Source organism: Zea mays, chromosome 3, assembly GCF_902167145.1.
Source record: "Zea mays cultivar B73 chromosome 3, Zm-B73-REFERENCE-NAM-5.0, whole genome shotgun sequence".
Lineage (NCBI taxonomy): Eukaryota > Viridiplantae > Streptophyta > Magnoliopsida > Poales > Poaceae > Zea > Zea mays.
In genome coordinates this window covers 139145326-139173196 of record NC_050098.1, presented here as the reverse complement: position 1 = coordinate 139173196, position 27871 = coordinate 139145326, and the positions used below count along the sequence as shown (strand labels likewise).

The following is a 27871-nucleotide window of genomic DNA, read 5'->3' as shown; positions in this document are numbered from 1 at the left end:
AAGGAGAAGAAGAAGATCTCCTCCAACAAAGGGAAGGAGAAGAAATCTTCTTCTCACCACAAAGAGAAGAAGGAAAAATCTTCTTCCCACAAGCCGCGTCGGAGTGGGGACAAGCAAAAGAGGATGAGGAAGGTGGTCTACTACGAGACCGACACTTCATCAACATCAACCTCCGACTCCGATGCACCCTCCGTAACTTCTAAACGCCAAGAGCGTAAGAAGTTTAGTAAGATCCCCCTACACTACCCTCGCATTTCTAAACATGCACCTTTACTTTCCGTCCCATTAGGCAAACCACCAACTTTTGATGGTGAAGATTATGCTAGGTGGAGTGATTTAATGCGATTTCATCTAACCTCACTCCACAAAAGTATATGGGATGTTGTTGAGTTTGGTGCACAGGTACCATCCGTAGGGGACAAGGATTATGATGAGGATGAGGTGGCCCAAATCGAGCACTTCAACTCTCAAGCGACAACGATACTCCTTGCCTCTTTAAGTAGAGAGGAGTATAACAAAGTGCAAGGGTTGAAGAGCGCCAAGGAGGTTTGGGATGTGCTCAAAACCGCGCACGAAGGAGATGAGCTCACCAAGATCACCAAGCGCGAAACGATCGAGGGGGAGCTCGGTCGGTTCTGGCTTCGCAAAGGGGAAGAGCCACAACACATGTACAACCGGCTCAAGACCTTGGTGAACCAAGTGCGACATTAATACTAAAGATCAATTAGCCGATATCTTTACCAAGCCTCTTGATGAACAAACTTTTAACAAACTTAGGCATGAGCTAAATATTCTTGATTCTAGGAACTTCTTTTGTTAACTTGCATACATAGCTCATTTTACATACCTTTGATCATATCTCTTTCATATGCTATGACTAATGTGTTTTTCAAGTGTACTTCAAACCAAGTCATAGGTGTATTGAAAGGGAATTGGAGTCTTCGGCGAAGACAAAGGCTTCCACTCCGTAACTCATCCTTCGCCGTCACTCCAAGTCACTCTCCATTCTTGGGGGAGAAAAAGCATGAGCATCAAAGAAGAGGACTTCGTCTTTGGGGGAGAGAGTAAGAGCCCAAAGCAAAAGTACCGAACTTCGTCTTTGGTATAATCTTAACTCATTCATTTATGACCAAAGGGGAAGAAAGCACTTTGAGGGCTCTAATGATTCCGTTTTTGGCGATTCATGCCAAAGGGGGAGAAAGTAAGAGCCCAAAGCAAAAGGACCGCACCACCACCAATTTCAAAAACTTTGTGTTTCCAAGGATATTATCAATTGGTTTTCCTATTGTGTTCAAAAGGGGGAGAAAGTAGTATTTCAAAAATTATCAAAACCCTCTTGAACACTAAGAGGAGGATTTCATTTAGGGGGAGTTTTGTTTAGTCAAAGGAGAAGCATTTGAAACAGGGGGAGAAAATTTCAAATCTTGAAAATGCTTCTCAAAATCTTATTCATTTACCTTTTACTATGTGCAAAAGAACTTTGAAAAAGATTTACAAAAGTGTTTGCAAAAACAAAACTTGTGGTGCAAGCGTGGTCCAAAATGTTAAGAAAGAAACGATCCATGCATATCTTGTAAGTATTTATATTGGCTCAATTCGAAGCAACCTTTACACTTACATTATGGAAACTAGTTCAATTATGCACTTCTATATTTGCTTTGGTTTGTGTTGGCATCAATCACCAAAAAGGGGGAGATTGAAAGGGAATTAGGCTCACACCTAGTCCCTAATTGATTTTGGTGGTTGAATTGCCCAACACAAATAATTGGACTAACTAGTTTGCCCAAGTGTATAGATTACACAGGTGTAAAAGGTTCACACTCAGCCAATTAAAAGATCAAGTTTTGGATTCAACAAAGGAGCAAAGAGGCAACCGAAGGCACCTCTGGTCTGGGGGCACCGGACTGTCCGGTGTACACCGGACAGTGTCCGGTGCGCCACCGGACAGTGTCCGGTGCACCAGAGGACTCCAACTCGAACTCGTCACCTTCGGGAATTTCTGAGGCCAGCGCGTTATAATTCACCGGACTGTCCGGTGTACACCGGACAGTGTCCGGTGCGCCAAGGAAGAGCGGCCTCAGGAACTCGCCAGCTTCGGGAATCTCCAACGGCTAGTCCGCTATAATTCACCGGACATGTCCGGTGTGCACCGGACTGTCCGGTGCAACTCCGGAGCAACGGCTATTCGGCGCCAACGGCTACCTGCGACGCAATTAATGCGCGCTCTGCGCGCGCAGAAGGCAGGCGCGCCCATTCTGGCGCACCGGACAAGGAACAGTAGATGTCTGGTGTGCACCGGACATCCAGGCGGGCCCACAAGTCAGAAGCTCCAACGGTCAGAATCCAACGGCAGTGATGACGTGGCGGGGGCACCGGACATGTCCGGTGTGCACCGGACTGTCCGGTGCGCCATCGAACAGACAGCCTCCCAACGGCCACTTTTGGTGGTTGGGGCTATAAATACCCCAACCACCCCACCATTCATTGCAACCAAGTTTTCCACTTCCCAACTACTACAAGAGCTCTAGCATTCAATTCTAGACACACCAAAGAGATCAAATCCTCTCCAAATTCCACACAACGCCATAGTGACTAGAGAGAGTGATTTGCTTGTGTTCTTTCGAGCTCTTGCGCTTGGATTGCTTTCTTCCTTCTTGATTCTTTCATTGCAATCAAACTCACTTGTAATTGAGGCAAGAGACACCAAACTTGTGGTGGTCCTTGTGGGAACTTTGTGTTCCAAGTGATTGAGAAGAGAAAGCTCACTCGATTCAAGGGATCGTTTGAGAGAGGGAAGGGTTGAAAGAGACCCGGCCTTTGTGGCCTCCTCAACGGGGAGTAGGTTTGCGAGAACCGAACCTCGGTAAAACAAATCCGCGTGTCATACTCTTCATTTGCTTGCGATTTGTTTTGCGCCCTCTCTCACGGACTTAATTTTACTTCTAACGCTAACCCGGCTTGTAGTTGTGTTTATATTTGTAAATTTCAGTTTCGCCCTATTCACCCCCCCCCCTCTAGGCGACTATCAACCACAATGATCCCCCTCCTCATATAATTCATCATTCATATCAATCAAAATCTCTTCCTCTTCTTCATTTCGCACATGTTGCACAAATTAACCGATTCATTATTTCTCAACTAATGATCAGTCCAAATACAACAATAGCTACTGAACACAGCACACACCTTTGTAAGGAAAATGGACCCCGGGCCATTTGGCTAAGTAAGTTTTGGTGTTTGATGATTAACACAATCTGTGGACTAACAAGTTTCCTAGTGTTTATGTTTGTAGTTCACAGGATGCAAGAACTACTTGGACTAAGCAATTGAGGAAAGCAACACCTCAAAAGAAGACATTAAGAAGATCAAGAAAAGTCCAAGAAAGGAGGCGTGTGCTGCCTGCGGACTGTCTGTGCGTGGAGCACCGGACTGTCCGGTGGCACACCGGACTGTCCGGTGCCCACACACCAGACTGTCCGGTGCACCTGGGAACTGCAGCCCAACGGCTAGTTCCAGGTGGCACCCGGAGCCTGCGGCGCCAACGGTCACCTGCTCTGACAGGAGTCGGACAGGCAACGGCTAGGCGCACCGGACAGGCTACAGTGCGCTGTCCGGTGCACCACCGGACTGTCCGGTGCACACCGGACTGTCCGGTGTGCCGCAGAGAGCAGCAGCTTTTCTCCAACGGCTACAATTGTGTTGGGGGCTATAAATACACCCCCAACCGGCCATTCTCAAGAGTGGGAGCCCAAGCAACATACCAAGGCATATAGTGCACATTTCCAAGAGCTCAAACACCCAAGTGCTTAATAGAATCACTCGGTGATTAGCGTAGGTGCTTTGCGAAGTGCTTAGGTTAGTTAGACCGCTTTAGCGCTTGCTCTAGGTGAACCCTAGTTAGTTGAGTGAGTTTTGTAAAACCACACAACCCCTCGGCTCTTGCGTGAGTTGTTGTAATTGTACCGAGTGGGGCGAGAGTCTTGCGAGACCGTGACAACCGCGTTTGTGTCACGGCCGCCACCGTGTACCGGAGGGAACGAGGCCCGCGGCGTTTCGGCCAGAAGCTCGATAGTGGAGACGGCGGGGAGCGTCCGAGAGGAGCCGGAAGCGGAGCACCACTTGCGCGTGGAGAAGGCCCGTGGCTCTCTACGGAGTTACTCGACCGTGGTGCTTGGCCCTCGCGTGGGCTTCCCTTTGCGTAGGGGCACCAACGAGGATTAGTCGGAACCTTGCGCGGTTCCGGAGACCTCGGTAAAAATACCGGCGTCTTCCACGAGAGTTTGCTTCTCTACTTAGCTCTTTACATTCCGCATTTATATTAAGCATTTAAGTTTCAATCTTATTATCATACTTATTTAGTGTAGATTGAAACTTAGCCTTTGCGGTAGAGATAGCAACACTTAGACAAAACCGAGTTTGCACATTCTAGTTTTGATTATTTGCATAGGTTTTGCTCTAGGGATTTAATTGTGGCCTAGTTTAGTAAAAGTTTTAGAAGTCCTAATTCACCCCCCCCCTCTTAGGCGTCACCCGTTTCCTACAAGTGGTATCGGAGCCTGGTTTGGCTCATTTGAAACGTTTTTAGCTTCACCGCTAAAAGAGCCGACGCTTTTTAGAGGAAGGGATGGATACCCATAGGCCACCACACTTCGACGGCACTAACTTCCCATATTATAGTGCTAGAATGGCTTGCTACCTAGAGGCCGTTGATCTAGGTGTTTGGAGAGTCACTCGTGACGGGATGAAACCCCTCAAGAATCCCGAGAAACCAACCACGAGTGAGGAAAAAGAAATTCACTTAAATGCTAGAGCCAAAAATTGCTTGTATGAATCTCTTAGCATGGATATTTTTAATCAAGTATTTACCTTGAAAACTGCTAATGAGATTTGGCTAAAATTGCATGAGCTCCATGACGGCACATCCAATGTCCGTGAGCAAAAACATTGCCTAGTCTTAAATGAGTATAATTCTTTTGCTATGAAAGATGATGAGCTTGTTAGAGACATGTATTCTCGTTTGAATCTAATTATCAATGAGCTAAATTCTATTGGCATTAATAAGCTAGGTGATGCGGACATTGTGAGGAAGATTATCTCCCTACTACCACAATGAAGATATGGGAGCATCATCACTATCCTTCACAACATGGAGGACTTGAGTAACATGACCCCAACCATTGTAATTGGAAAAATCGCGGCTTTTGAGATGTCGCGAAAAATGTGTCGGGGAGAGGAGCCAACTTCCTCAAGGCCATATGCTTTTGCATGTGATGAAAGGAAGGGAAAAAAGAAGGCTCCCACTCCAAGTTCCTCAAGTGAAGAAGAGGAAGAAGAAGAAATTGATGATGATGAAGATAATCAACCATGCACATCATCCTCCGAGGACGAAGAAACAATCCGACGCGTCGGAAAGGTAATGGGGATGATCCGCAAGATTAATCTAATGGGTGTGCCCCTGCAGGTCGAAGATCTTCTCTTTAACATTGACAGGAAAAAGCAAAGGAAGAGAGGATGCTTCGCATGTGGGGAGAAGGGCCACTTCAGGGACAACTGTCCAACTATGGCCGAACCCAAAAAGGAGAGGAGCAAAGGCAAGGCGCTAACAAGTGTTAGAACTTGGGATGACTCTTCAAGTGAAGATGAACCTCCAAGGACGCGCAGCCACCGGTCCTCATCACGCTCATCACGGTCATCACACAAATGCCTTATGGCAAGAGGTAACAAAAGCATTCCATCCTCTAGTGATGAAAGTAGTGGTGATGATGAAGGTGAGGGAAAGCCCTCTCTAGATGAGCTTGCGGAAGCCGTAGAATTTTTCCAGGATGTTTGCACTAAGCAAAAAGCTCAACTTAAAACTTTGAAAAATAAGTTGATTAGCTCTCAAAATGATTACAAAGGTTTGCTAGAAAAATTTGAAACTTTTGCAAACTTAAATAGTGAGCTATCAACTAAAATTGAGCTATTAGAATCTAGTGCTCCATCCACTGCTACCGATGATGGCCTTATTAAAAAGAATGAAAAACTTAAGGCTAAGTTAGTTAGCTCCCAAGAAGCTATTGAAAATTTGCTAGAAAAAATGGAAATTCTTAGTATACACAATAATGAGCTAATTACTAAGCTAGAAAACATTGGTAGCACCCCAGCAGCATCTTTAATTGAAGTGCCTGAAATATTTATGAAAGATGCTTCTACTTCCTGCTTTGATTTAATTAATGATTCTAACCCCTGCAACCAAGTCGTTGTTGAGAACATTGTTGTAGAGACATGTTCGGATGAGGTTGCAAAGGAAAATGAACAATTAAAGCAAGAAGTGGCTCGCCTTGGCAAGGCTTTGTATGACAAGAAAGGCAAAGCCAAACAAATCCGACCTCCACAGGATAACACCACTGCGGGAGTGAACAAGCCTGTAGAGGGAGAAACTGTGATTTGTAGGCTATGCCACATGGAAGGCCACAAGTCTTTCCAATGCAAGGCGATGACCGGGGATAAACAAAGGCAAAAGCTCAAGCAAAAGCCATCAAGCAAAATCTCCAACACCTACATCAAAAAGGTGGATAAAAAGACTGCTACACCGTACTTAATCAAAAAGAAGACGAATGGAAAGGTGATAGCAATCAAGGCCAACAAGCAAGCCAACAAAGGAAAGGGGGTAAAACGCATCTGGGTGCCAAAGGAAATAATTTCAATCATGAAAAGCACCAAGAAGGTTTGGATCCCGAGAGGGAAGTGAGTGGACCAAAGGTCGTGGGAAATTTGGAGACTTGGCAAAGTTGGGATGTATATCATGGGATACATCATATTGGATCAAGTTTATTGCCAAGTGGGTTAGTGAAAATTTTGGACCCAAATTTCCCACCCATGACTAAGGTAACTAGATTTATTGTATCTCTTGTTTTTAGATATGCGTATCTATTTACCTTGTATCTAGTTTACCTTTCTTGCCTAGTATTACATTTGTTATTTACCTTTGTTTTAAATTATGCATACTAGGTGAATCATATGGTAGGATTGCTTGTTTTAAATTCATACACTTAAGCAAACCTACATGGCTTAAAATATTTATTTAAGCACGACACATAGCTTCTATATCACTCCATAGTAAATGATGCATCAATTGAAAATTTTGATTTCTACAAGTTGTATCATTTAACTTATATGTGCCAAAGTTCGGATTATAGATAATTTGCCCCTCTTGATATCAAATCAAAGTGCATGTCTCCAACAAGTATTCAAAACTTGTATGCACATCTTCAGGGGGAGGTTACTCTATAATCTAATACTTTGAGACTAACACCTTTTCAAGTCTATTTCATGTGATAGTCTCATTGTAAGGAAAATGAGGTCCCCGGAGAAAGACAACAATCTTCCACTGCAAAATCTCCAAGAACTCTCATGTCTCTCAAGCTCGCCATTGATCTTCAATTGGTATCTTTTGAGACTACATTCAGCATCATTTACTCGTCTTCTCCAATATTTGAATAGACTATATTTCATATCATATACTTCCTTGTTGCTAAAAATGCACATGTACTTAACTCATATTCTGTTACCTATGCATAAGGGAAGTTAGTCTTTTCAAATCATGTCTTGCACCTCTAATTTTCACATGCTTTTTCCTAAGTAGAGGATCTCTGTCAAGGGGAGTATTTCTTCATCTCTAAAGGGGGAGAAAAACTCTTTCTAAAGGAGACAACTCATTTAGGGGGAGTAATTTTTTTGAGGACTCCTTCAAGTGGTATCATTCACATAGTTTAATATCCTTCTAGTGATATCATTTGATACAATTCTTGATGAGGGCAAGCTTTTATTTACTTCCTACATGCTTTTAATGTCTTCCTTTTCGGTGGTTGATGCCAAAGGGGGAGAATTTTAGGGACCAAAGCAATGAAAAATGTATCAAACACCAAACACCACCAATTTAAAATTTTCAAATTTTGCAAGTGCCTTGTCAAGTGGTTTTGGTTATTTGGTCCAAAATAGGAAGTAAGTGAATTATGGAGTTAGGGGGAGGCTTAAGTCCATAATATCACATTAAGGGGACAATCATGCATCCTAGCAAGTAGATTGCATTTTTATATTCAAATACTTGTATTATTTGCTTGCTTTGGTTGTGTTGTCATCAATCACCAAAAAGGGGGAGATTGTAAGGAAAATGGACCCCGGGCCATTTGGCTAAGTAAGTTTTGGTGTTTGATGATTAACACAATCTGTGGACTAACAAGTTTCCTAGTGTTTATGTTTGTAGTTCACAGGATGCAAGAACTACTTGGACTAAGGAATTGAGGAAAGCAACACCTCAAAAGAAGACATTAAGAAGATCAAGAAAAGTCCAAGAAAGGAGGCGTGTGCTGCCTGCGGACTGTCTGTGCGTGGAGCACCGGACTGTCCGGTGGCACACCGGACTGTCCGGTGCCCACACACCAGACTGTCCGATGCACCTGGGAACTGTAGCCCAACGGCTAGTTCCAGGTGGCACCCGGAGCCTGCGGCGCCAACGGTCACCTGCTCTGACAGGAGTCGGACAGGCAACGGCTAGGCGCACCGGACAGGCTACAGTGCGCTGTCCGGTGCACCACCGGACTGTCCGGTGCACACCGGACTGTCCGGTGTGCCGCAGAGAGCAGCAGCTTTTCTCCAACGGCTACAATTGTGTTGGGGGCTATAAATACACCCCCAACCGACCATTCTTAAGAGTGGGAGCCCAAGCAACATACCAAGGCATATAGTGCACATTTCCAAGAGCTCAAACACCCAAGTGCTTAATAGAATCACTCGGTGATTAGCGTAGGTGCTTTGCGAAGTGCTTAGGTTAGTTAGACCGCTTTAGCGCTTGCTCTAGGTGAACCCTAGTTAGTTGAGTGAGTTTTGTAAAACCACACAACCCCTCGGCTCTTGCGTGAGTTGTTGTAATTGTACCGAGTGGGGCGAGAGTCTTGCGAGACCGTGACAACCGCGTTTGTGTCACGGCCGCCACCGTGTACCGGAGGGAACGAGGCCCGCGGCGTTTCGGCCGGAAGCTCGATAGTGGAGACGGCGGGGAGCGTCCGAGAGGAGCCGGAAGCGGAGCACCACTTGCGCGTGGAGAAGGCCCGTGGCTCTCTACGGAGTTACTCGACCGTGGTGCTTGGCCCTCGCGTGGGCTTCCCTTTGCGTAGGGGCACCAACGAGGATTAGTCGGAACCTTGCGCGGTTCCGGAGACCTCGGTAAAAATACCGGCGTCTTCCACGAGAGTTTGCTTCTCTACTTAGCTCTTTACATTCCGCATTTATATTAAGCATTTAAGTTTCAATCTTATTATCATACTTATTTAGTGTAGATTGAAACTTAGCCTTTGCGGTAGAGATAGCAACACTTAGACAAAACCGAGTTTGCACATTCTAGTTTTGATTATTTGCATAGGTTTTGCTCTAGGGATTTAATTGTGGCCTAGTTTAGTAAAAGTTTTAGAAGTCCTAATTCACCCCCCCTCTTAGGCGTCACCCGTTTCCTACAACCTTTTCTATGGATGTACATGTAGCTACCACATCATGAATTTGAGCTGTTGATTGAGAGCCGGAACCTCGACGAACTTGGCCCCACCCCCGCCCACGATTACCTTGCATAGATGATGGTAATGGCTTCTTCCCCATTATTTTAACCCTTGATCCGCGACTTGCAGGAGATGGACGCACTTGGTTGTGGACTTCCTGCTCGTGGTGCTCATCCTCCATCTCTTCAACGGCTTACGGCTCCGCTCAACGGTCGGTCGTCGGCGGTCGGCGTGGCGTGATGGCTTCTGTCGGTCCGTGCGTGGACGCACGGCGGGTGGCGAGCCGGCGACTCGGCGGTGGCCGTCGCAGCGTGAATGCGTGATGGCGAGTCGGCAGCGGTCCATGCCTGCGGCGGCGGTCGGCAGTGCACCGGTGCGGCGGTGCCTGAGCTGTGCGGTTGTGCCTGTGGCTAGGGTTTGAAAGCGCGGTACTGGGAGATGTGGTGCCTACTGCGGTACTGCCGGCGGTGCGGGCGGCGGCTGCCTGCTGGAGTCTGGCTGTCTGGGAGCGTGACTTTTTGCGTGTGGCCGTGTGGGCTACTGCCTACTGGGCCGACTAATGACTTTACCGAGTGGGCTTTTTTAGTTGTGTCGCTGTGTGTATGCAGTATGTATGGCTCGATTGGCTCGCGAGTTGGCTCGAGCTAGCTCGTTTTAACACCGAGCTACAATGCTGGCTCAGCTCGCTACAAAATCAAAACGAGTCGAGCCGAGCCGAGCCACTACCGAGCCGAGTCGAGCGAGTTATCGAGCCACGAGTATTTTGTCCAGCCCTAACCAAGGGGCGTAGCGATGCTGGATTTTTTTTTGCTCGTGGTGGAGCTTTGCTTCTGTCTGTTTATGAATTTGTAATTTGTATTATGAATTTTTTTTAGCCTAGACCTGTATAAATCTTTTCAGGTGCTAGTAACTAGGAAATACACATAATCAATGTATCTCTAGTCGTCCCTCGCTCTATCATTCACAGATCAAACCTCTCGAGCACCTACGGGTGTCGTATGCGACGACAGTAGCACACTTTTTGGATGTAATCTAACGATACCAAGTTTATATAATAATACATCCTACTCGAATATTTGTTGCCGGTTAGTTTATTTTTAAACTAAAATACGATAAATAAAAAGATAAATATAAAAAGAATGGAGGGAGTATTTATATTGTTTGGGCTAAATTGTTTGTTTCACAATACGTGGATTAACTCTTAGACTATGCGGAGGGCGTCTTCATTGCAAAAATGAAATGAAGCACCTCCGTAGTATATATGAATAATGATAATGACGCTGCGAGCCTCTTAGTCTTACCCCTACTACATGAGCAAGGTTAGAGGGAAAAAAAAATCTATGGTCAAAGGTGGTTTTCTGAGCTCGAGTAATATACTGTGTACAACTCCCTAAATTTTTTATAATGAGCTTTCCCCTCACAATAACTCATTTATATTGTGTATTCTGGGCGACAAAAATGCATAGTCGTCCAAGGGGTGAGCTTCCTTGGAATTTGACATGATCTTGTTTATTAATCATCTAAATTGTTTAAAACCCAACTTTAAATCTTACTTAATGAGTCGAGCCGAAGTTTTTTTTAAAAAAAGCATTTAAAATCGTCATTACCGGAATCGACGGCTTTACCGAGTGTCTGAAGCACTCGGCAAAGCCTAAAAAACACTCGGCAAAAGGCTTTGCCGAGTGTCGCACTCGGCAAAGCGGGCTCGACACACAGTACATCGGCAAAGCCTTCTTTGTCGAGTACTTTTTCTCGGGCACTCGCACAGACTTTGCCGAGTGCCAGGAAGTACTCGGCAAAGAAAAGTCGCCGTCACGGCGCCGGGGTGACGGAGACGGCGTGTTTGCCGAGTGTCCTAGGTGACACTCGGCAAAGAAGTTACCTTTGCCGAGTGTCTATCGGCCAACACTCGGCAAAGAATCCGTCAGCGGGTCCCCATGTCAGGTTCTTTGTCGAGTGCTTTATATAGCACTCGGCAAAGCGTGCCTCTTTGCCGAGTGCCAGAGCCACTACACTCGGCAAAGAACCTATACCGGTGCCCAGGTCTTGGTTTTTTGCTGAGTGCTATGGTCCTGACACTCGGCAACACTCGGCAAAGTGACCAGTACACACCTTTTTTATTTGTTTTTCCTATTCCATGCAAACAAACAAAAGATATTTAACAGATATCACATATATACATCACATATCATCACATACATAAATATCCAACATAAACATTAATATACAAACATAAGTCCAGAAGTTCTCAACACAAACAGTATCAACACAAGTTTAGAAGTATCAACACAAGTTCAGAAGTATGAACACATAAGTCTAAAGCTCTGACATAAGTATGCAACATAAGTTTTGTAGTCTAAACACTAAAAACATAACTCTCATTGAGGTGGGCGGTTGGACTGGTGCTACGTTGGGCTGGGCGAACCATGAGGGTTGTTGGATGCTGCCCCGGATTGGTCCTGTACAGAGAAGAGATTGCATGTGTTATACTAGACAATCGGCAAATAAACGAACTAAATCTACTGGCTATTGAAAACATTGTTATAATTGTCCCAAAATGATACATATAGATTTACATAGTGTAGGAACATACCACAAAAAGTTTGGTTGACAAAAATAAAAAAAAAATAAAAATATACTTTGCCGAGTGCCCCAAAACAGGCACTCGGTAAAGAGGTCTTTGCCGAGTGCCAACTCTTGACCCTCGACAAAGGTTAACGGCTGTCAGCTTTAGACGGCCGCTGACGGCTCTTTGCCGAGCGACGCCTTCGCCGAGTGTTCGGCTCTCGACAAAGACTTCTTTACCGAGTGTATTTCTGTACCGAGTGTCCTGCAATCGACAAACGAGCACGTTACCGAATGCAGGACTTTGCCGAGTGCCCGATAAAAAATACTCGGCAAAGATCCTAACACTCGGCAAAGGTCCGGATTTCGGTAGTACGAGTTATTTTTAATTTAAAAGAAAATTTTATGTTTCATTCTGAAAATGAACCACCGAGCCACCTTAAAGGGGGCTCTTTGTGCGGCCCTCTCGAATCAAAGACAACCGCCGTGGGCTGCGTTAGTTTATGAGAAGATAATCGACACCCCCCGAGTGGCCAGCCAACTGCCACAACGTGACAAGTACAACCTCTTGTATGATTGGTCAATTACATCAACCTCAACTAATTAATTAGGGAATATACGCCCCGTCAAAATACGAACAGATTAAATAGTACGTAGAAGAAAAAAAAATCATCACTACCCGAACAGCACGACATAGATCCATCCAATAGCAACTCACCAAGCCATTCCAGATTCCAAAGGACAAGTAAGCGAAGCGCAAACACTAGCAGCCAGCTCGGAATAATCGGAGGAGCCAGTCCCCCCACCTACTTTGCTCTGCTCTGCTCCTCCATGGCCAGCAGCTACTACTCCCTCATGCTGCTCCTGCTGCTGGCGGCCACGGCCGTAGCAGAAGAAGCAGCCGCCGAGGCGTCCGGAGGCGGCGGCAACGCGACCGAGACGTCGCCGACGGCGTACGAGATGCTGGAGCGGTACGGCTTCCCGCGGGGCATCCTGCCGGCGGGCGTGACAGGGTACGAGCTCGGCGCGGACGGCGCCTTCGAGGTGTACTTCCCGCGGGCCTGCGAGTTCCTGCTGGCGAGGACGTGGCTGGTCCGCTACGAGGCGCGCGTGTCCGGGTCCGTCGCCGCCGGCTCGCTCACGGCGCTGCGGGGGATCAGCGTGAAGGTGCTGTTCCTGTGGCTCGGCGTCGGCGAGGTGGACCGCGCCGGGGAGACGCTCAGCTTCTACATCGGCCCCGTCGCCACGTCGTTCCCGATCGACGACTTCGCCGAGAGCCCGCGCTGCCGCGGCTATGATGCCGAGGCGGCGGCCTCGTCGTGACTCATGACGCAGCCTTCAGCCGGCGGTGATTATTAGGACTGCCTTGCTGATTTAGCTGGCTATATATACACTTGTGCATCGATCGAGTCGGAGCCGGCGATTAGCTATTTTTCCTCGTCCTTTAATTTTTGTTTATTTCGCGGACTTTGAGCAAGTTATTTGCGGTGATCTTGTTGCCCTGGGTGGGTTGGTTTGTAGGAATTTCGGAAAAATCATATAAGATTTTTTACAGAACAGTTTATTTTCACAGAAAAAACGCAACCCAGGAAGTGGAAAAAATCTTGCAATTCAAAGGAGCCCTCATCATGTGTCTAGGAATCCTTTCTTTTTCCTGATCTGTGAACATGAGACCAATTCATGATGCTAGCTGTTGAGTAGTTTGCGGTATTTGGTGTTCAAGTGTTTGAATTGTCTATCGAAACCAGACGCCACGGCCACGGCCACGTCGGTCGCACCGGTGCAACTCTGAGCTGAACAGTCCGTGAAGACACAATTTCAATGTCCACGTCATCATCCGCCCGGGTTGCCATCTAAAAAACCACGGTCAACGCTCCATACCGACCATGGAACCAATGCAGAGCAGCTCAGCATTTGTGAAAGGAGAATGCTCGCTGGCTGAACGTAGAACCCAAAGTTGTAACGAACTTATCCAATGCGGGAATCCATCCACACACGTCTGTCAAAAACGACATGCATCCCAGCAGTACTGTCTGTCTATATGGAATTGAACGTATAGAGTTTCTTGATATCTTGTCTGCATATATATAACCAACAATGACCGACAAGCATGATGTAACTTGACAAGAACGGTAAATCAAATAGATTGGAGCGTTGTTTACGTTACAAAACAAAGAGCCTACCAAAGCACAAATGAGCCTACACAGTACAAGCTTAAGCACCAACAATTTGAGATTCTGCTCTTGCTATACTCGTTTTGGCCACTCTTTCAAGGGCAACGAGTCAAAGACAATGCACGTAACACACCGGAACACCCTCCTCAAGGGCAGTGGCCACAGAACTACCAGAACAGGCAAACTTCAAACTTTCCAAGTCGGTACAACCTGACAACTCGAAATCTTAGTAGCAATCAGCCCATAAAGTTCCAAAAATGGTTCCATGGAAAATTTTCAATACAACACATGATCCTCGCATCCAATGCCCTTGAGGCATCTGACTTAACCATGACAATGAAGATGTACATAGATTAGGGGGAAAAAAGATGCAGTATGGTCCAGAGAATGTAAGTAGAAACATACACGATGCAGTATGGTACAGAGACGGCAAGTAAAAAACACACGAATTCTTTCACTCCAACGACTTGAGTAGCCGGAACAAACCAGCTGCTTCCCTTATCCGTGAAAATTCAATACAGAACGCTTGTACCTCGATGAAAAGGTCTTGAACTGCACCCAAATAAAAAAAATGCACAGGATTATCTGCCTTGTCCACTCGGAAAAGAGAGGGAAAACCCTAACTTGTGGACTAGCATTTCAACATTTTACAAGCCTACAAGAAAACAAGGAAACTAGAAAACAAAACAATTAACTTCTTGATATTCAAATTGCATCAGGGCAGCTATCAATGGTATTGTATTGCACACAAGACAATGACTTTTCTATGAATAACAATGTCTACATGTGTGATTATTATATTAGCCGGAAACTACAAGATCAGTTATACATATAAATACATAACACATCCATGGTTATTGTCAAACAGCACCTCCAGACCTGAGAGACTATGTTGTCTGAATTTTTCAGACTATAGAAATAGGCGTTGCAATATATCCAAGCAAAAATGCAGCAGGGAATGAAATGCAAGATAAGTAATAAGCATCTAGCCTACAGAAGTGAGCAAACAATAAAATTGAGATGGCAGAAATCAAGAATATGAAACTTTGTAGAATTACACTTGAGCCTACAAAGTATTAAAGTCAAGGTGTACAATTGGATATTACACTCGAGTCAGAAAGCAGGAATATGGAACTCTAATCTTTTACAGCTAATTATTTCCGATTGAGATGGCAGAAGTTTGCTATAGACTTCAGCAATGGTATGCAAAGCAGACCTTCGCTAAGCATGAGTGACTCACCGTTTATAATCTTGTTTCGGATAAGACTCTGCAGAAAAACACAAACTAGTCTCACAAGTCTGTTTTGCATGTATTTATCCTGCACAAAAAAATAATTATCATTCAAATAAACATTTATCAGTATACTGCACATTAACACGCGGTGTCTCAAAATAACCGATAAACAAAACACAAGGCGTGGAAATTAAAGGAGTGAAGCACAAGTGCACAACATTCTATAAACTAGAGGGACACTAGTGATCCATTCCCATAGAGAACACAGTCAAGATTAAGATTCCCTGCTAGAAAACATTTGCTAATTACAATATATTAAAACCACTGTTCTTAAGGCGTCCAGGCGGAGGTCCAACGCCTAGGCGCCTTGCCTGCCTACCTCGCCTAGGCGTCCAGGCGGTGGTCCAACGCCTTGTCCCGCTTTAAAAACCATGATTAAAACCCAAATTATTTAACTATTAACTTCGTGATATTACACAAAGATGGTGAAGAATACTTCTTGATCAACTTCAATCAAAATGAACTGAGCTAGTGCTGGCTAGCATTGCCAGTGTGCACACTACCAGCACGAGTTCGATTCCCAGGAATCGCTTTCGCATCTCTCGCCGGGCTTGCTCCCAATAATGTTTCCCAGGAATCGCTTTCGCATCTATCGCTGGGCTTGCTCCCAATAATGTTAGCAGCCTCTCTCGTGTGGAGTCAAAAAAGGGATTGCAACACTTGCCCATCGCCCACGGAACCATGGGTGGTCCTGCTGAAGTGCTGATCTCTGGAAGGACGTGGTCTACTGATCTGTATTTAGTTGTAGGTCTAGTTGTGCACGATGTGTGGGTAGCATGGACGTGCATTCATGCATGAACAGATGCTACAGCTATACCCAGATGAGAGGCTTTGAAAAAAACTTCAATAAAAATGAATCAAACAAAGAACAAACCTTTATGTTTTGACATGATTGGATACAATTTGTGATGTACTCATGGACAAATTCTGTTGGAAGGTCAACGGCAGTAGTGAGTCTGTTCACAACTTCCATAGAATGCAAGCTCATTTCCATGTGCACAAGAACATCAAAGTAACTACAAAAAAGGATCATCGATCAAATAAAGGGCAGGAAGAAGGCTGCATATATGATAATAGAACATGGAACCAAGAGCAGAGACACACCCAGAAATGTCAGGAGAGTGAATTAGCTTTGAAAGAACCTCAACAGCAATGAGTGGGTTGTGTTCAACAAGATCCTGAAACCATGCACAGATTCAGAACTCCAAGATCAAATGGCATTATATATGTGAGACTCAGCATTCGTAGAATACACATACAGGAAGCTTCTGTGGAGTCATCCCACAATAATAAACCAGTTTAGGATCCTTTGCCAGTTCTACTACGACTTGCTGCAAGAAACTGTGAACAAATTAGGCATGTATCATTGGAACCTCTTATGTACCAATGAATGTCAGGAAAAAGGGGAGATAAAACCTAGGTGCCATAAATTTATCCAGCAATGTGGCTATAAAATTATCATAAGGAAACAAGAGGAAAAGAAATCCTAGTCATAGGAACAAGCAATTTGATAAAAATAGTCATCATGATCTTGAAGAAATATTAGAATGTAGCAGTGAACCTCCTGTTGAATAGGTGCAAGTGGACCTTTTAAGGCTCTTGCAATCAAATCTCGGATAGCAGCCCCTCGATTCGTGTCAGCACACATGCTATAATCCCATAATAGCTCGTGGTTATTGTCAGGGTTCAGCCATTGTAGCTGTATGTTGATTACAATAGAAGTTATATTTAGAAAGAAAACTGGCATTAAAATGCAACTTCTGACTGAGTAATTTTACCTCCCCATCAAATAAAGGAAGTCTTGGGGGTGTGGGCCGAATCCATTGCGGACCCAACCTCCCCCCTGGTATGTCTTCGAGTAAAACAGAAATAGTAGTATCTCTATCATCAGACGCAGATTTCTGTTTGCTTCCAGGTGGTGATATCGAAGACCTTATAAGGTTAGGAAGCAATAAATAAAGGAAAGAAAATGGACAAATGAACTCCAAGGACCTCACAAGAAATATCAATTTAGATAAGGGGCTGTACATGAGCCTACATACTCTGATGAATTTGCACAACTTTGACGGACGTCTGGATCTGGTATAGCACTTCTAACTGCAGGAGCTGTGAAACTACTAGTCTGAGGCGAGGAATGTACACCAGTACTGCAGTATTGCTTCTCAAGTTGTTCCCGAGGCAAAAAGACCTATACAAATAGATGAGCACATAAATAATCATACTCGACCAAAACAAAAAATGTTTACCTAATCAAAAGCCCACCTGAGATGCTGAAACAGATCCATTTATGTAATCAAGGGCAGACTGATTCAGGACCTGAGAAACAAAAATCACTACAGAAATTAGCTAAATACACATTTTGCAGATTCCTTCCTCAGAATCAATAAATGAAAAAACAATGTCCAAGCTATTGATTGCATATTATATAAACTTTCACAGTAGGGATACCTAATGACCCTTAATCAATAGATGCATGTCAGCATAGGAAAGGAGAGCATAATCCCTATGAAATTGTCATTCTATGCCCCACTATATGTTGACTCATGTTTAGAATTCAAAGAAAGAGAAAAGACCTCGTTATTACTATTTCCACTAGATGAAGTCAATAATAGTTGGACAAACGCCCGTTCTGATTTCTCTGACGTTTCATCACAGGCTGCCTGTAGATCAACACATGAAACCAACGCATCAAGCATGAAAAATATTTAGTCCACCCAGAAGACATTGCAATAATTAGATCTCAAGAACCATAGAGAAGTAGCAAAAAATGTTGCAATATTCGATTTTTCAGTGTGATGCTAAATGATGAAAGAAAGTAATGAGTTATGTTTCTGCGCGACTATAACCACAGTTGAAAGGGATAAGGACTCAGATGGTATAAATAAGTATTAATCAAAGCTACAAACAGGCTCTCAAACATGGAACCAAACGATGAGCAGTAATTGAGGAATACATGATTAATTTGAATATAGAAATCCATCCAAAATGTGAACTGGCCTTATGTCAGGGCCTAAGGGGGCCCATGGAGGGGCTGCGGTAGCAACAGACATGGGCCCTCCAAGGGAGATTAGATAAGGATAGTTAGAGATAAGAATAAAAGATTAGTTGAGATTATTTAGAAGATTAGTTGAGATTATCTAGGAAGGTTATCAGTTAGTTTGTTGAGAGTTTTTAGGAGAGTTTTAAGGAGATAAGGATCTCTAGCTAGATAGGGGCGGCCAACTGGCCTATTTATGTAATCAATGGATGAGAAATAAAGTAGGCAAGAATTAGAAGGGAGAAACCCTCCTCTTGCTCGGCCGTGGGCAGAGGCCCTCGGCCGACGTTCCTGCCCATCGATACCCCTCTCCAATCCCTCACCGATCTAGCGACCATAACATCTGGTATCGGCTAGCTTGGGTTTCGATCTGATCCCATGGCTTCTGCTGCCAATTTCGCGGCGTCATCCTGGCAACCGGCGTCCCCATCTCCATGGACCGCGCCGCATGTCACCTTCGTCACGCCGTCCTGGCAACTAACGTCCTCATCTCCATGGGCTGCGCCGTATGCCACCTTCGTCACGCCATCCTGGCAACCGGTGTCCCCATCTCCATGGGCAGCATCGCCTGCCAATTTTGTCACCACATCCTGGACGCCGGCGTGCCCATCTCCACGGACAACGCCAAATTTCATCACATCATCTTCGTTGACGGCGTCTCCGTCCCCATGGGCGACGCCACTAGGGGCAGCCACGGCTCAGCAATCATCAGCTCCATCGATGGGAGACTTGTGGACCAACATAAGGGCTGATCTCGCAAAGATGCAAGCCACGCTCCAGAAGGTTGAGCAAGGGCTACTGCAAATCAAGGTAGCAGTGCAACATGAGCAGCACCAGCTGGCGTTGTCCGCACAGCTCCAGACGTCGGCGGCTGTGGGCATACAAGCTGCTGCTCGTGGCTTCCTTGCACGACGGAGAGTGCGGGAGATGCGCCGACAGATGCTCGAGGCAGCCTTGGTGACGGTTGACCTCGGCACACGGGGGCGCGACCTCACCCTGTCGGACGGCCATCAGCAACGGCTCCGGGCCGCTATCTCCAAGTGCGAGCATGTTACGTGTCCCGCGGGCGACGAACTTCAACTCTACGGCAACGGCGGTAAGGAAGGCACTCCCCTCGTCATCGGCAAGGGCGCACTATTTAGCGCTACCACATTCCGCTACCGGCCGCCACGAGGGCGCCTCCGCTGGTTATTGTTGCGACCTATTCCAGGTGCCCGTCCATGTGCTCCCCTTTCGTCTAGATGGCGTCCATGGGATCCAGGTGGCTGCACACGTGCAAGTCCAATGCGCGGAGGGTGTCCGCCTTTTCTTATGGGGTCAAAAAAATCAGATTCGGAATAATAAGATAAGCCGAGATGTAAAAGGCTTGTCTTCTAGGTGTCTAGTTTTGGGTCAAGTAGACTCGGTCTTTGAGCACCCGTCATGCTGCAGCTCGAGGACGAGCTGCTTGTCCAGGAGGGGTGTAGTGTCAGGGCCTAAGGGGGCCCATGGAGGGGCTGCGGTAGCAACAGACATGGGCCCTCCAAGGGAGATTAGATAAGGATAGTTAGAGATAAGAATAGAAGATTAGTTGAGATTATTTAGAAGATTAGTTGAGATTATCTAGGAAGGTTATCAGTTAGTTTGTTGAGAGTTTTTAGGAGAGTTTTAAGGAGATAAGGATCTCTAGCTAGATAGGGCGGCCAACTGGCCTATTTATGTAATCAATGGATGAGAAATAAAGTAGGCAAGAATTAGAAGGGAGAAACCCTCCTCTTGCTCGGCCGTGGGCAGAGGCCCTCGGCCGACGTTCCTGCCCATCGATACCCCTCTCCGATACCAGATGTTATGGTCGCTAGATCGGTGAGGGATTGGAGAGGGGTATCGATGGGCAGGAACGTCGGCCGAGGGCCTCTGCCCACGGCCGAGCAAGAGGAGGGTTTCTCCCTTCTAATTCTTGCCTACTTTATTTCTCATCCATTGATTACATAAATAGGCCAGTTGGCCGCCCCTATCTAGCTAGAGATCCTTATCTCCTTAAAACTCTCCTAAAAACTCTCAACAAACTAACTGATAACCTTCCTAGATAATCTCAACTAATCTTCTAAATAATCTCAACTAATCTTCTATTCTTATCTCTAACTATCCTTATCTAATCTCCCTTGGAGGGCCCATGTCTGTTGCTACCGCAGCCCCTCCATGGGCCCCCTTAGGCCCTGACACCTTATTTAATCTTTACAAGAAAATAATGGCACTAAGAAATTGCTGCTACAATTCAAGAAATATAATAGAGGCAAAATTGATTGATCACTGATCCAATTGGTTTAAAAAATGGTTAGATAAAAAAACAATTATTTATGCTATTCCTATAAGAGCATCTCCAACAACGTGACCTATAAAAATGCCCTATAATTTGAAAATAAGTATATTTTATAGAATTTAGGGCACCAACAAAACACCTCGCTCCAACAGTAAAGCCCCAAATCTAGATTATAGGGCAGCCCACTACGGTGTAGTATATTTGAGTCACTTGAGAGGGTGCCCTATAGTTTTTTGACAAAAATTTATGAAATAGGGCACTGTTGGAGTCGTTTTTCCTGTGTAGAGCCCCATATTTCAATTTGAGGCACTAGTTTGAGGCATTGTTGGAGATGCTCTAAAGACCTAATATACAAGGCTCCAAGGTCTAGTTGTTTGGTTCAGCTAAAGCATGAATCCAATAAGACCCTAAGTTTACAATAACAAAAACAGATTCCAGTGATAGAGCTTGGAGGTCAACATAAAATAAGAAACCCACTGTGTGGCTCTAGATTGTCAAGTGGGTAGCACAGAATGCAAGGATCCAGCTTATATATGCTACTAGAACATAGAGGCGAATCTTGGCCAAATGGGAGCTGAGGTTTTGTAGAAGAAAGACGATGTACAATAAAACACAGAAATTTTCAGCAGACCGATTCCCCATCAGAATAATGTAGACCACTAAACTTTTGATCTGCATAAGTATCTCCTGAAAGAAGAATGCCCTCACACGCAAACTTCAGTACTAGATTAAAAACTGAAGTGAATACTAGCAATCCAGATATGTGTTTGGTACCAGTGCCATAGATGTGGGAGTTGGGGAAATGTAAAATATAGTCCAGTCGAGTCAAGCATGAAACATATGGAAGAATATTGCAATTTTGCGCATTAGTTTTTTTTACTACGCTAAATAGAGAAAATGTTAATCCTTCCATCATAAACAAAATCACAGAATTGACAAGGTTTACCACTTACATTTAACAATATAGGAATATATGGATTTGCTGTCTGCGGCGAATAACTCTGATGAAGAATTGCAAATGCAATTAACCGGCCAGTAGGATGGAGCATCATCTTGTCCTAATCGAAGGGCGACATGATATATCAGATTTGTAGCACTATTCCAGTGAAAGCAAATATGGATCTAGAACCTTAAAGTGAACAGAGCAGACCCAACTTACAAAATGAACTGACGGTAGGTAAATAGTATCCCTAAAAATTTGCGAATGTGAGGTGCAGATATGATGTTATTAAGGAGAATGCACGTGATAACACCAACTACTACTGTCACAGCATAATTTGGTTCAGAAATCAATAGTGCAGTGCATTGTCTCCTGCAGGACAGCAGACCAAACATGGGCGATTATCAGTACATGAAAGGTTCTGTAGCACTAAACTGCCCAACATTTTCAGCACTGTTGTAACCCACTAAATCAGCTATAGCATGAAATCAATTAGTGGAACATCGACACAACTCTAACTGCACTATTCAGTCTATTCTTCATTTCACCCCTAAATGTTTTTTTGTCGTGGCATGGTGCATGGAGAAATTTGACATGTTCTGTAAGGAAAATTGATTCCTCTCAAAACTATTGAGCCTTGGAAGAGAACAACAATCAAGTTGCAAGCCTTTTTTTTGCAAAGGGGCATAAAAGAACTGAACACGACCCATGATTCACCGTTATAGGAGATGAAAACAATCGATTAAATGTTCCTTTAAAATGGTACAATTAAAGAACAAAGTCAAATCCTATGTGTAAACTTCAAATTGCTCTTCATGGACTACCAAGGTTGCACATTATTCTTAAAAAAAATGACACGTGAACCAAATATGCTAGTCTTTCCTTAATTCTATAACCAGACGGTGATAGATCAAACTGAAATAGGCCATACTTACACCAGCAGTTTGGTACTATTTACTACAAGAAATAAGAAAATTATATAGATTCTGCTTTCAGGTTGCATGAACCAATAGAAGCACGTTCAATAAGGTGACGATCCATTTAATCAATACTAACAAACAAGTGAATCCTCAAGTCCAGAACTGTTATGCGTCCTCTTGCTCACACTATTGATGTAACTAAGCTAGGAAGGAATGCTCATTGTGCTACATGAGACTATGGAAAAAGAGTTTGATCAAGTTCTATACATTTTTTGACCTGACGGTATCCTACAAGTGATAAATCACGCATTGCTGAAGTTCGGTTTGAGTTTACCATGAACTACAACCCCAAACCTCAGTGACGAAGAGCAGAGGAAAAGGTCAAGAATCGTATGAAATTCCCAACGAGTACAAATCCAAACAAAAATGATCGAGCTAACCCCACGAAGCCACACAGAAAAACGAAGAAACTTAGCCTCAAACTAGGAAAGACCGAATAAATAGTCCTAAATCTACATGTCCAGCGATCCATTCCAGGTCAAAAGATTCAAAAACCAGAAGGCGCCCCCAGCAAAACCGAAAGATGGCGAGTCAATGATCTCCAACAACCCACAAATATCAGCTCGATCAAACCATCCAACACTCCATCCGAAGCCTAAACCGCGATCAGAAAGTGAAATCGCAAAGATGCAGTAGCGTAACTCATCCCGATTCGCGCGTCGACCCCGGCTAAAGCAGTGCCCCCAGCCGCCGCAAGAAAGCAAAACCCACCGAATCTCAATAGCTAGCACAAACCCTAACCCAACCAACTCAAGCTAACCCCCGATCCGTGTCCCGCCGCCAAAGCCCCCGCCCAATCCTGACGAAAGGAAAACAAGCAAGAGAAAAGCTGGAGGGAGGCTCAGCAAGCGGGAAAGAGGGAAAGGCGCGGCGTGGCGTAGCTTGCCTCGAGGAGGAAGCAGAGGGCGCCGCAGACACGGAGGCGGCGCTCGCGGGGGAACCGAGCAAGGAAGTCGGCGACGACGTCGGCGAGCGGGCGGGCGGCGGCGTCGAGCAGTGAGAGGATGTCGGGCCGCTCATCTGGCAGCAGCGTGGGGACAACGGAGCTCGCCGACATGGTGGCTGCCGTAGGCAACGTCGGGGCCGAGGTCGCGGTGGCCGTCGCCGTGGTGAGGAACGTCGGCGAGGATTTTTCTTTTTCGGCTTCGGTGGGGTTTTTTTTTTATTAAGATGGTTGTCATAGAAATGTGGTTTTATTAAACTCACGGTGTCAGGGTCTACCGGTTGTCCACATGTAAGAGTCAAGCTGATTTCAATCGTTTGTAGAAATGGCGTGAAACTGTACTACCCAAGAGAATAATCTGTATTGGACAATTTTTCCATGTTTAGCTCCACATCTTCATAATTCATATAAAAATATTTTTCCTACCTTTAAACTATAAGGTCACAATAATTTATTTATATGAGGATAATATGGTCATCGTTTATCTTTATCAACCCGTCCTCGTGAAGGGTTAGTTTTCACGAATATATCGAAACGTCTAGAAGGATTCTTTGCCCCTGTTTGTTTCAGCTTTTTGAGCTTCTGGCCATCAAAAGCTACTGCGGACTACCAAACGCTCAGCTTTTCAGTCAGCTTCTATAAAATTTGTTTGGGTAAAAACCATTCAAAATCAACATAAACACATAATCGGTTGAGTCGTTGCAATAGTAGGAATCCGTCACTTTCTACATCCTGAGTCTTATGGACACCTTTATCTTCCTCCACAATTAATCCTAATGATACTCAGATTCTCTACAGCCAGATTCTCCCCACAGCCAGATTCTCAGAAAAGCTGGTCAGAAAAAACTGAACCAAACATACCCTTTAACTTCTTCTCTTGTTGGCTTAGAGATAGGCATGTTTGGTTCGTGCCTAACTACAACATACTTTGCCTAAGGTTAGTCGTTCGAATTGAAGAACTAACCTTAGACATAAAAGTTAGGCAAAGTGTGACAAGTTAGGTAGCGAACCAAATAGACCCATAGTTCTTTTTCGTTGTGACTTCGTGCCTGATTTTCATCCAAATGCTTCGTGTGACTTTCCTTCGTTGACTAAACGTTAGGGTGAGTGTCGGAGTCTTCGCTCTTTTTGTCACTTATGTTGCTTTGACTAACGCAAAGTCAATTCTACAAGCTCATATTAATAACAAATGATCATTAGTTAACCCTAAATTATATAGAAGCATGTTTATCTATGGTGAAATCCCCAATAGGTCTGTCTTTCTTTCCACCCAAAAATTTCCTTTCCATCTAATGGTTTTTGTGGGTATGCAGTTTTATTGGCTACCGTGAAGGCTATTGCTTAGGTTTACTTGCCATATATGCACATACAGGTTTCATTTCACATCCACCACTATCATCATCAGGAATGATTCAATCGTTTGTATAAAGACGACATGTGTTGATGGGTGTAGTTGTGGGCTTGCCTTTCTTTCCACTTTTCTTTTCCCCTAGATAGTTCTAGTGGACCTATGGCTCTATTAGGATATACTACGCTAGGGTTAGGATGCTACTCAGATTTACCTAACTAGTTGCACCGACAGGTCTCATTTCACATCCACCATCAGTCATTGTCCACAAACAATAGTTGGAAAGATTTCAATCACTTTTTATATAAGAATGTGTGTCCTATGTAGTGTTTCTAATGGTACTTTTGTAGAGCTTATAAAAGGGCTCTAATGCTATATTTTAAAGAAGATTTGGGCATGATGACCTTAACATTGTCATCAGGAAGACTATGGCATTTGAAATGTCAAAGAATATGGGTCAAGAAGCATCTTCATCAAGCAATAAAAACATTGTGAGAGCACCTAGAGGGGGGTGAATAGGTGATCCTGTAGAATTCAACACTTAAACAACACAAACTTGGTTTATGAAATGTTAGTGAAGTCAAAACCAAGGTGCTATGAATATAGAGAGAACTCTTCACTTGATTGTTCCTTTAGAATGAGTATTGAACTTATGAACAATAGCACAAGTGATTAAGTGGAAACTCTAAGAAAGAAATAAATCACAATGAAAAGTGGCACAAGAGACACGGTGATTTTACCCCGTGGTTCGACCAATGCCTACTCCACGTTGTGGTGACCTCCTTCGGTCAAGGATTACACTCAATCACTCTCAAGTGATCCAATGATCAACCTTGAGTACCACGATTTTCTTCCTTATAGCAGATGTTTCCCTTTGTGAGGAATCTCCACAAGTTGGGGCCTCTCACCCTTACAATATTGATCACAATAAAACCGCAAGAGTAAGGGAGAGAATAGAAACACACAAAAGCGCTAGAGTCGCAGCAACACAACGTACACAAGTCAAGAAACAAGCACACAAACACAGCGCAGCGAGTTCATAGCTCAACAAGTGCTCAAATCTTGAACACAACGAATCATATGCGTGCTTGCGGAGTCTAGGCGTCTTAGGATGTTCAATAGAGGCTTGGTGTACTTCTCCATGCGCCTAAGTGTCCCTTTTATAGCCCTAAGGCAGTTAGGAGCCGTTGGAACTCCATTTGGTAGAAAATTCTTGCCTTCTATCCGTGGGCGCAGCGGACAGTCCGGTGCACCCACCGGACATGAACAGTGCACGATTTCTTTCCTTGTTTGGCGAAGCCGACCGTTGCAGCCACGGTCTCCTTGGCACACCGGACAGTCCAGTGTGGCCTGGTGATCGTTGGCTCTAGCCACGCGTCGCCCGTTGATTGCGCGCTGATCGCACTGCCGACCGTTGGTGCGGACGCTGTTGGCACACCGGACGGTCCGGTGAATTTTAGCTTAGCGTCCTTGGCGATTCCCGAGAGCAGCGAGTTCGTCGCTGCACCAGCCTAGGCACCGGACAAGTTCCGGTGCACCGGCAACTGGTGCAAGTCTGGTAGTTTCAGCTTAACTCCTTTTGCTCCCTTTAGACTTGACTTAATTAAGTTCCTGGCTCTCAGACAAGCATGTTTAGCACATAACACAAATGACTAAGTGTCTAGAACTTACCTTCATACTTGATCCATCTAGATATACCTTTGCTCAACATTTTGTTAGTTCTCACATAGTGTGTTGTGCATCTAATCACCAAAACAATATAAAAATGGCCTAAGGACACATTTCTCTTTCACATTGTTATCTCATGCAAAGAACATAAGAAGAATAAGTAGAAGGGCAAGAAGGTTAAATCGAGCTCAAGTTCAAGTGAGATAGAAGATGAAGATGAAGATGAAGATGAGAAGGAGAATGAATATAATCAAGATGAAGCTTCCATCTACTCCCTCAATGATGAAGAAGTGGTAAAATTAATTAGACGTGTGAAGAAGATGATTGGTAAGATTTGGTCTAAGGGCATGCCCATTATAACTAAAGACATCATATTCACCAACCATATAAAACACATCAATGAAAAAGGATTGCTTTGTTTTTTATGAGATTGGCACTTTGTGGAGAATTACCCAAACAAACTATAAGTGCAATCAACCTTTTAAGGGTTTTAGTGACAGAATGACAAGGAAATTAAAAGGACTACCAAGTTTACTCGAGCAAGTGTGAGAGCACCTAGACGGGGGTGAATAGGTGATCTTGATAAAACACAACTTCAAACACAAACTTGGTCCAGATTCGAAGTTAGTGCAAAACTAAACCAAGTTTGAAGACAGAAGAAGAGAGAAAGTAATATTCACTTGATTGCCGTTTCAAGATATGAAATAGACTAAAAACAATATTACAAGTGAATTTAGAGAATTTATGAAGAGAAAGAAAAATCACAAAGAATTAAGCACGCAATACATGGTGATTTTTGTCGTGGTTCGACCAAGCCTCAAATGCTTTCCTACTCCACGGTGTGGTGTCCTAATGGACAAAGGTTGCACTCAACCCCTCTCAAGTAATCATGTGATCAACTTGAGTGCCACAGTCTTCCTTATATCACTTATATCCCTGTCGCAAGGGATCTCCACAAATTGGAGTCTCTTACAACCGTACACAAAAATCAGAGTTACAACTTAGATCACAACACAAGAGAGGGAAGAGAGTACACACACAAGAGCCAAAACCAACCACACAACACAAGAACTAGATCAAAACAACGCAAACA

At 44.4% G+C, this 27871-nt stretch overlaps 2 protein-coding genes across 2 annotated transcripts; one reads left to right on the top strand and one right to left on the bottom strand.

Annotated features, from left to right (window-relative positions):
* Positions 1 to 12766: 12766 nt before the first annotated feature.
* On the top strand, positions 12767 to 13583 carry LOC100277374 (uncharacterized). The gene has a single exon (NM_001150954.2). The coding sequence runs from the start codon at positions 12927 to 12929 to the stop codon at positions 13416 to 13418; it is 492 nt and encodes a 163-aa protein (NP_001144426.2). The 5' UTR covers positions 12767 to 12926; the 3' UTR covers positions 13419 to 13583.
* Positions 13584 to 14514: 931 nt separating this feature from the next.
* LOC100280424 (uncharacterized) lies at positions 14515 to 23954 on the bottom strand. The gene is made up of 12 exons (NM_001361079.1): positions 23706 to 23954; positions 21853 to 21957; positions 18137 to 18223; positions 17826 to 17879; positions 17606 to 17751; positions 17342 to 17495; positions 17125 to 17262; positions 16823 to 16894; positions 16668 to 16741; positions 16438 to 16579; positions 15510 to 15588; positions 14515 to 14821 (listed from the first exon to the last, which is right to left on the bottom strand). Exons 1-12 carry the CDS (start codon positions 23874 to 23876, stop codon positions 14724 to 14726), a joined length of 1320 nt encoding a protein of 439 aa, NP_001348008.1. The 5' UTR covers positions 23877 to 23954; the 3' UTR covers positions 14515 to 14723.
* Between the last annotated feature and the right edge of the window lie 3917 nt (positions 23955 to 27871).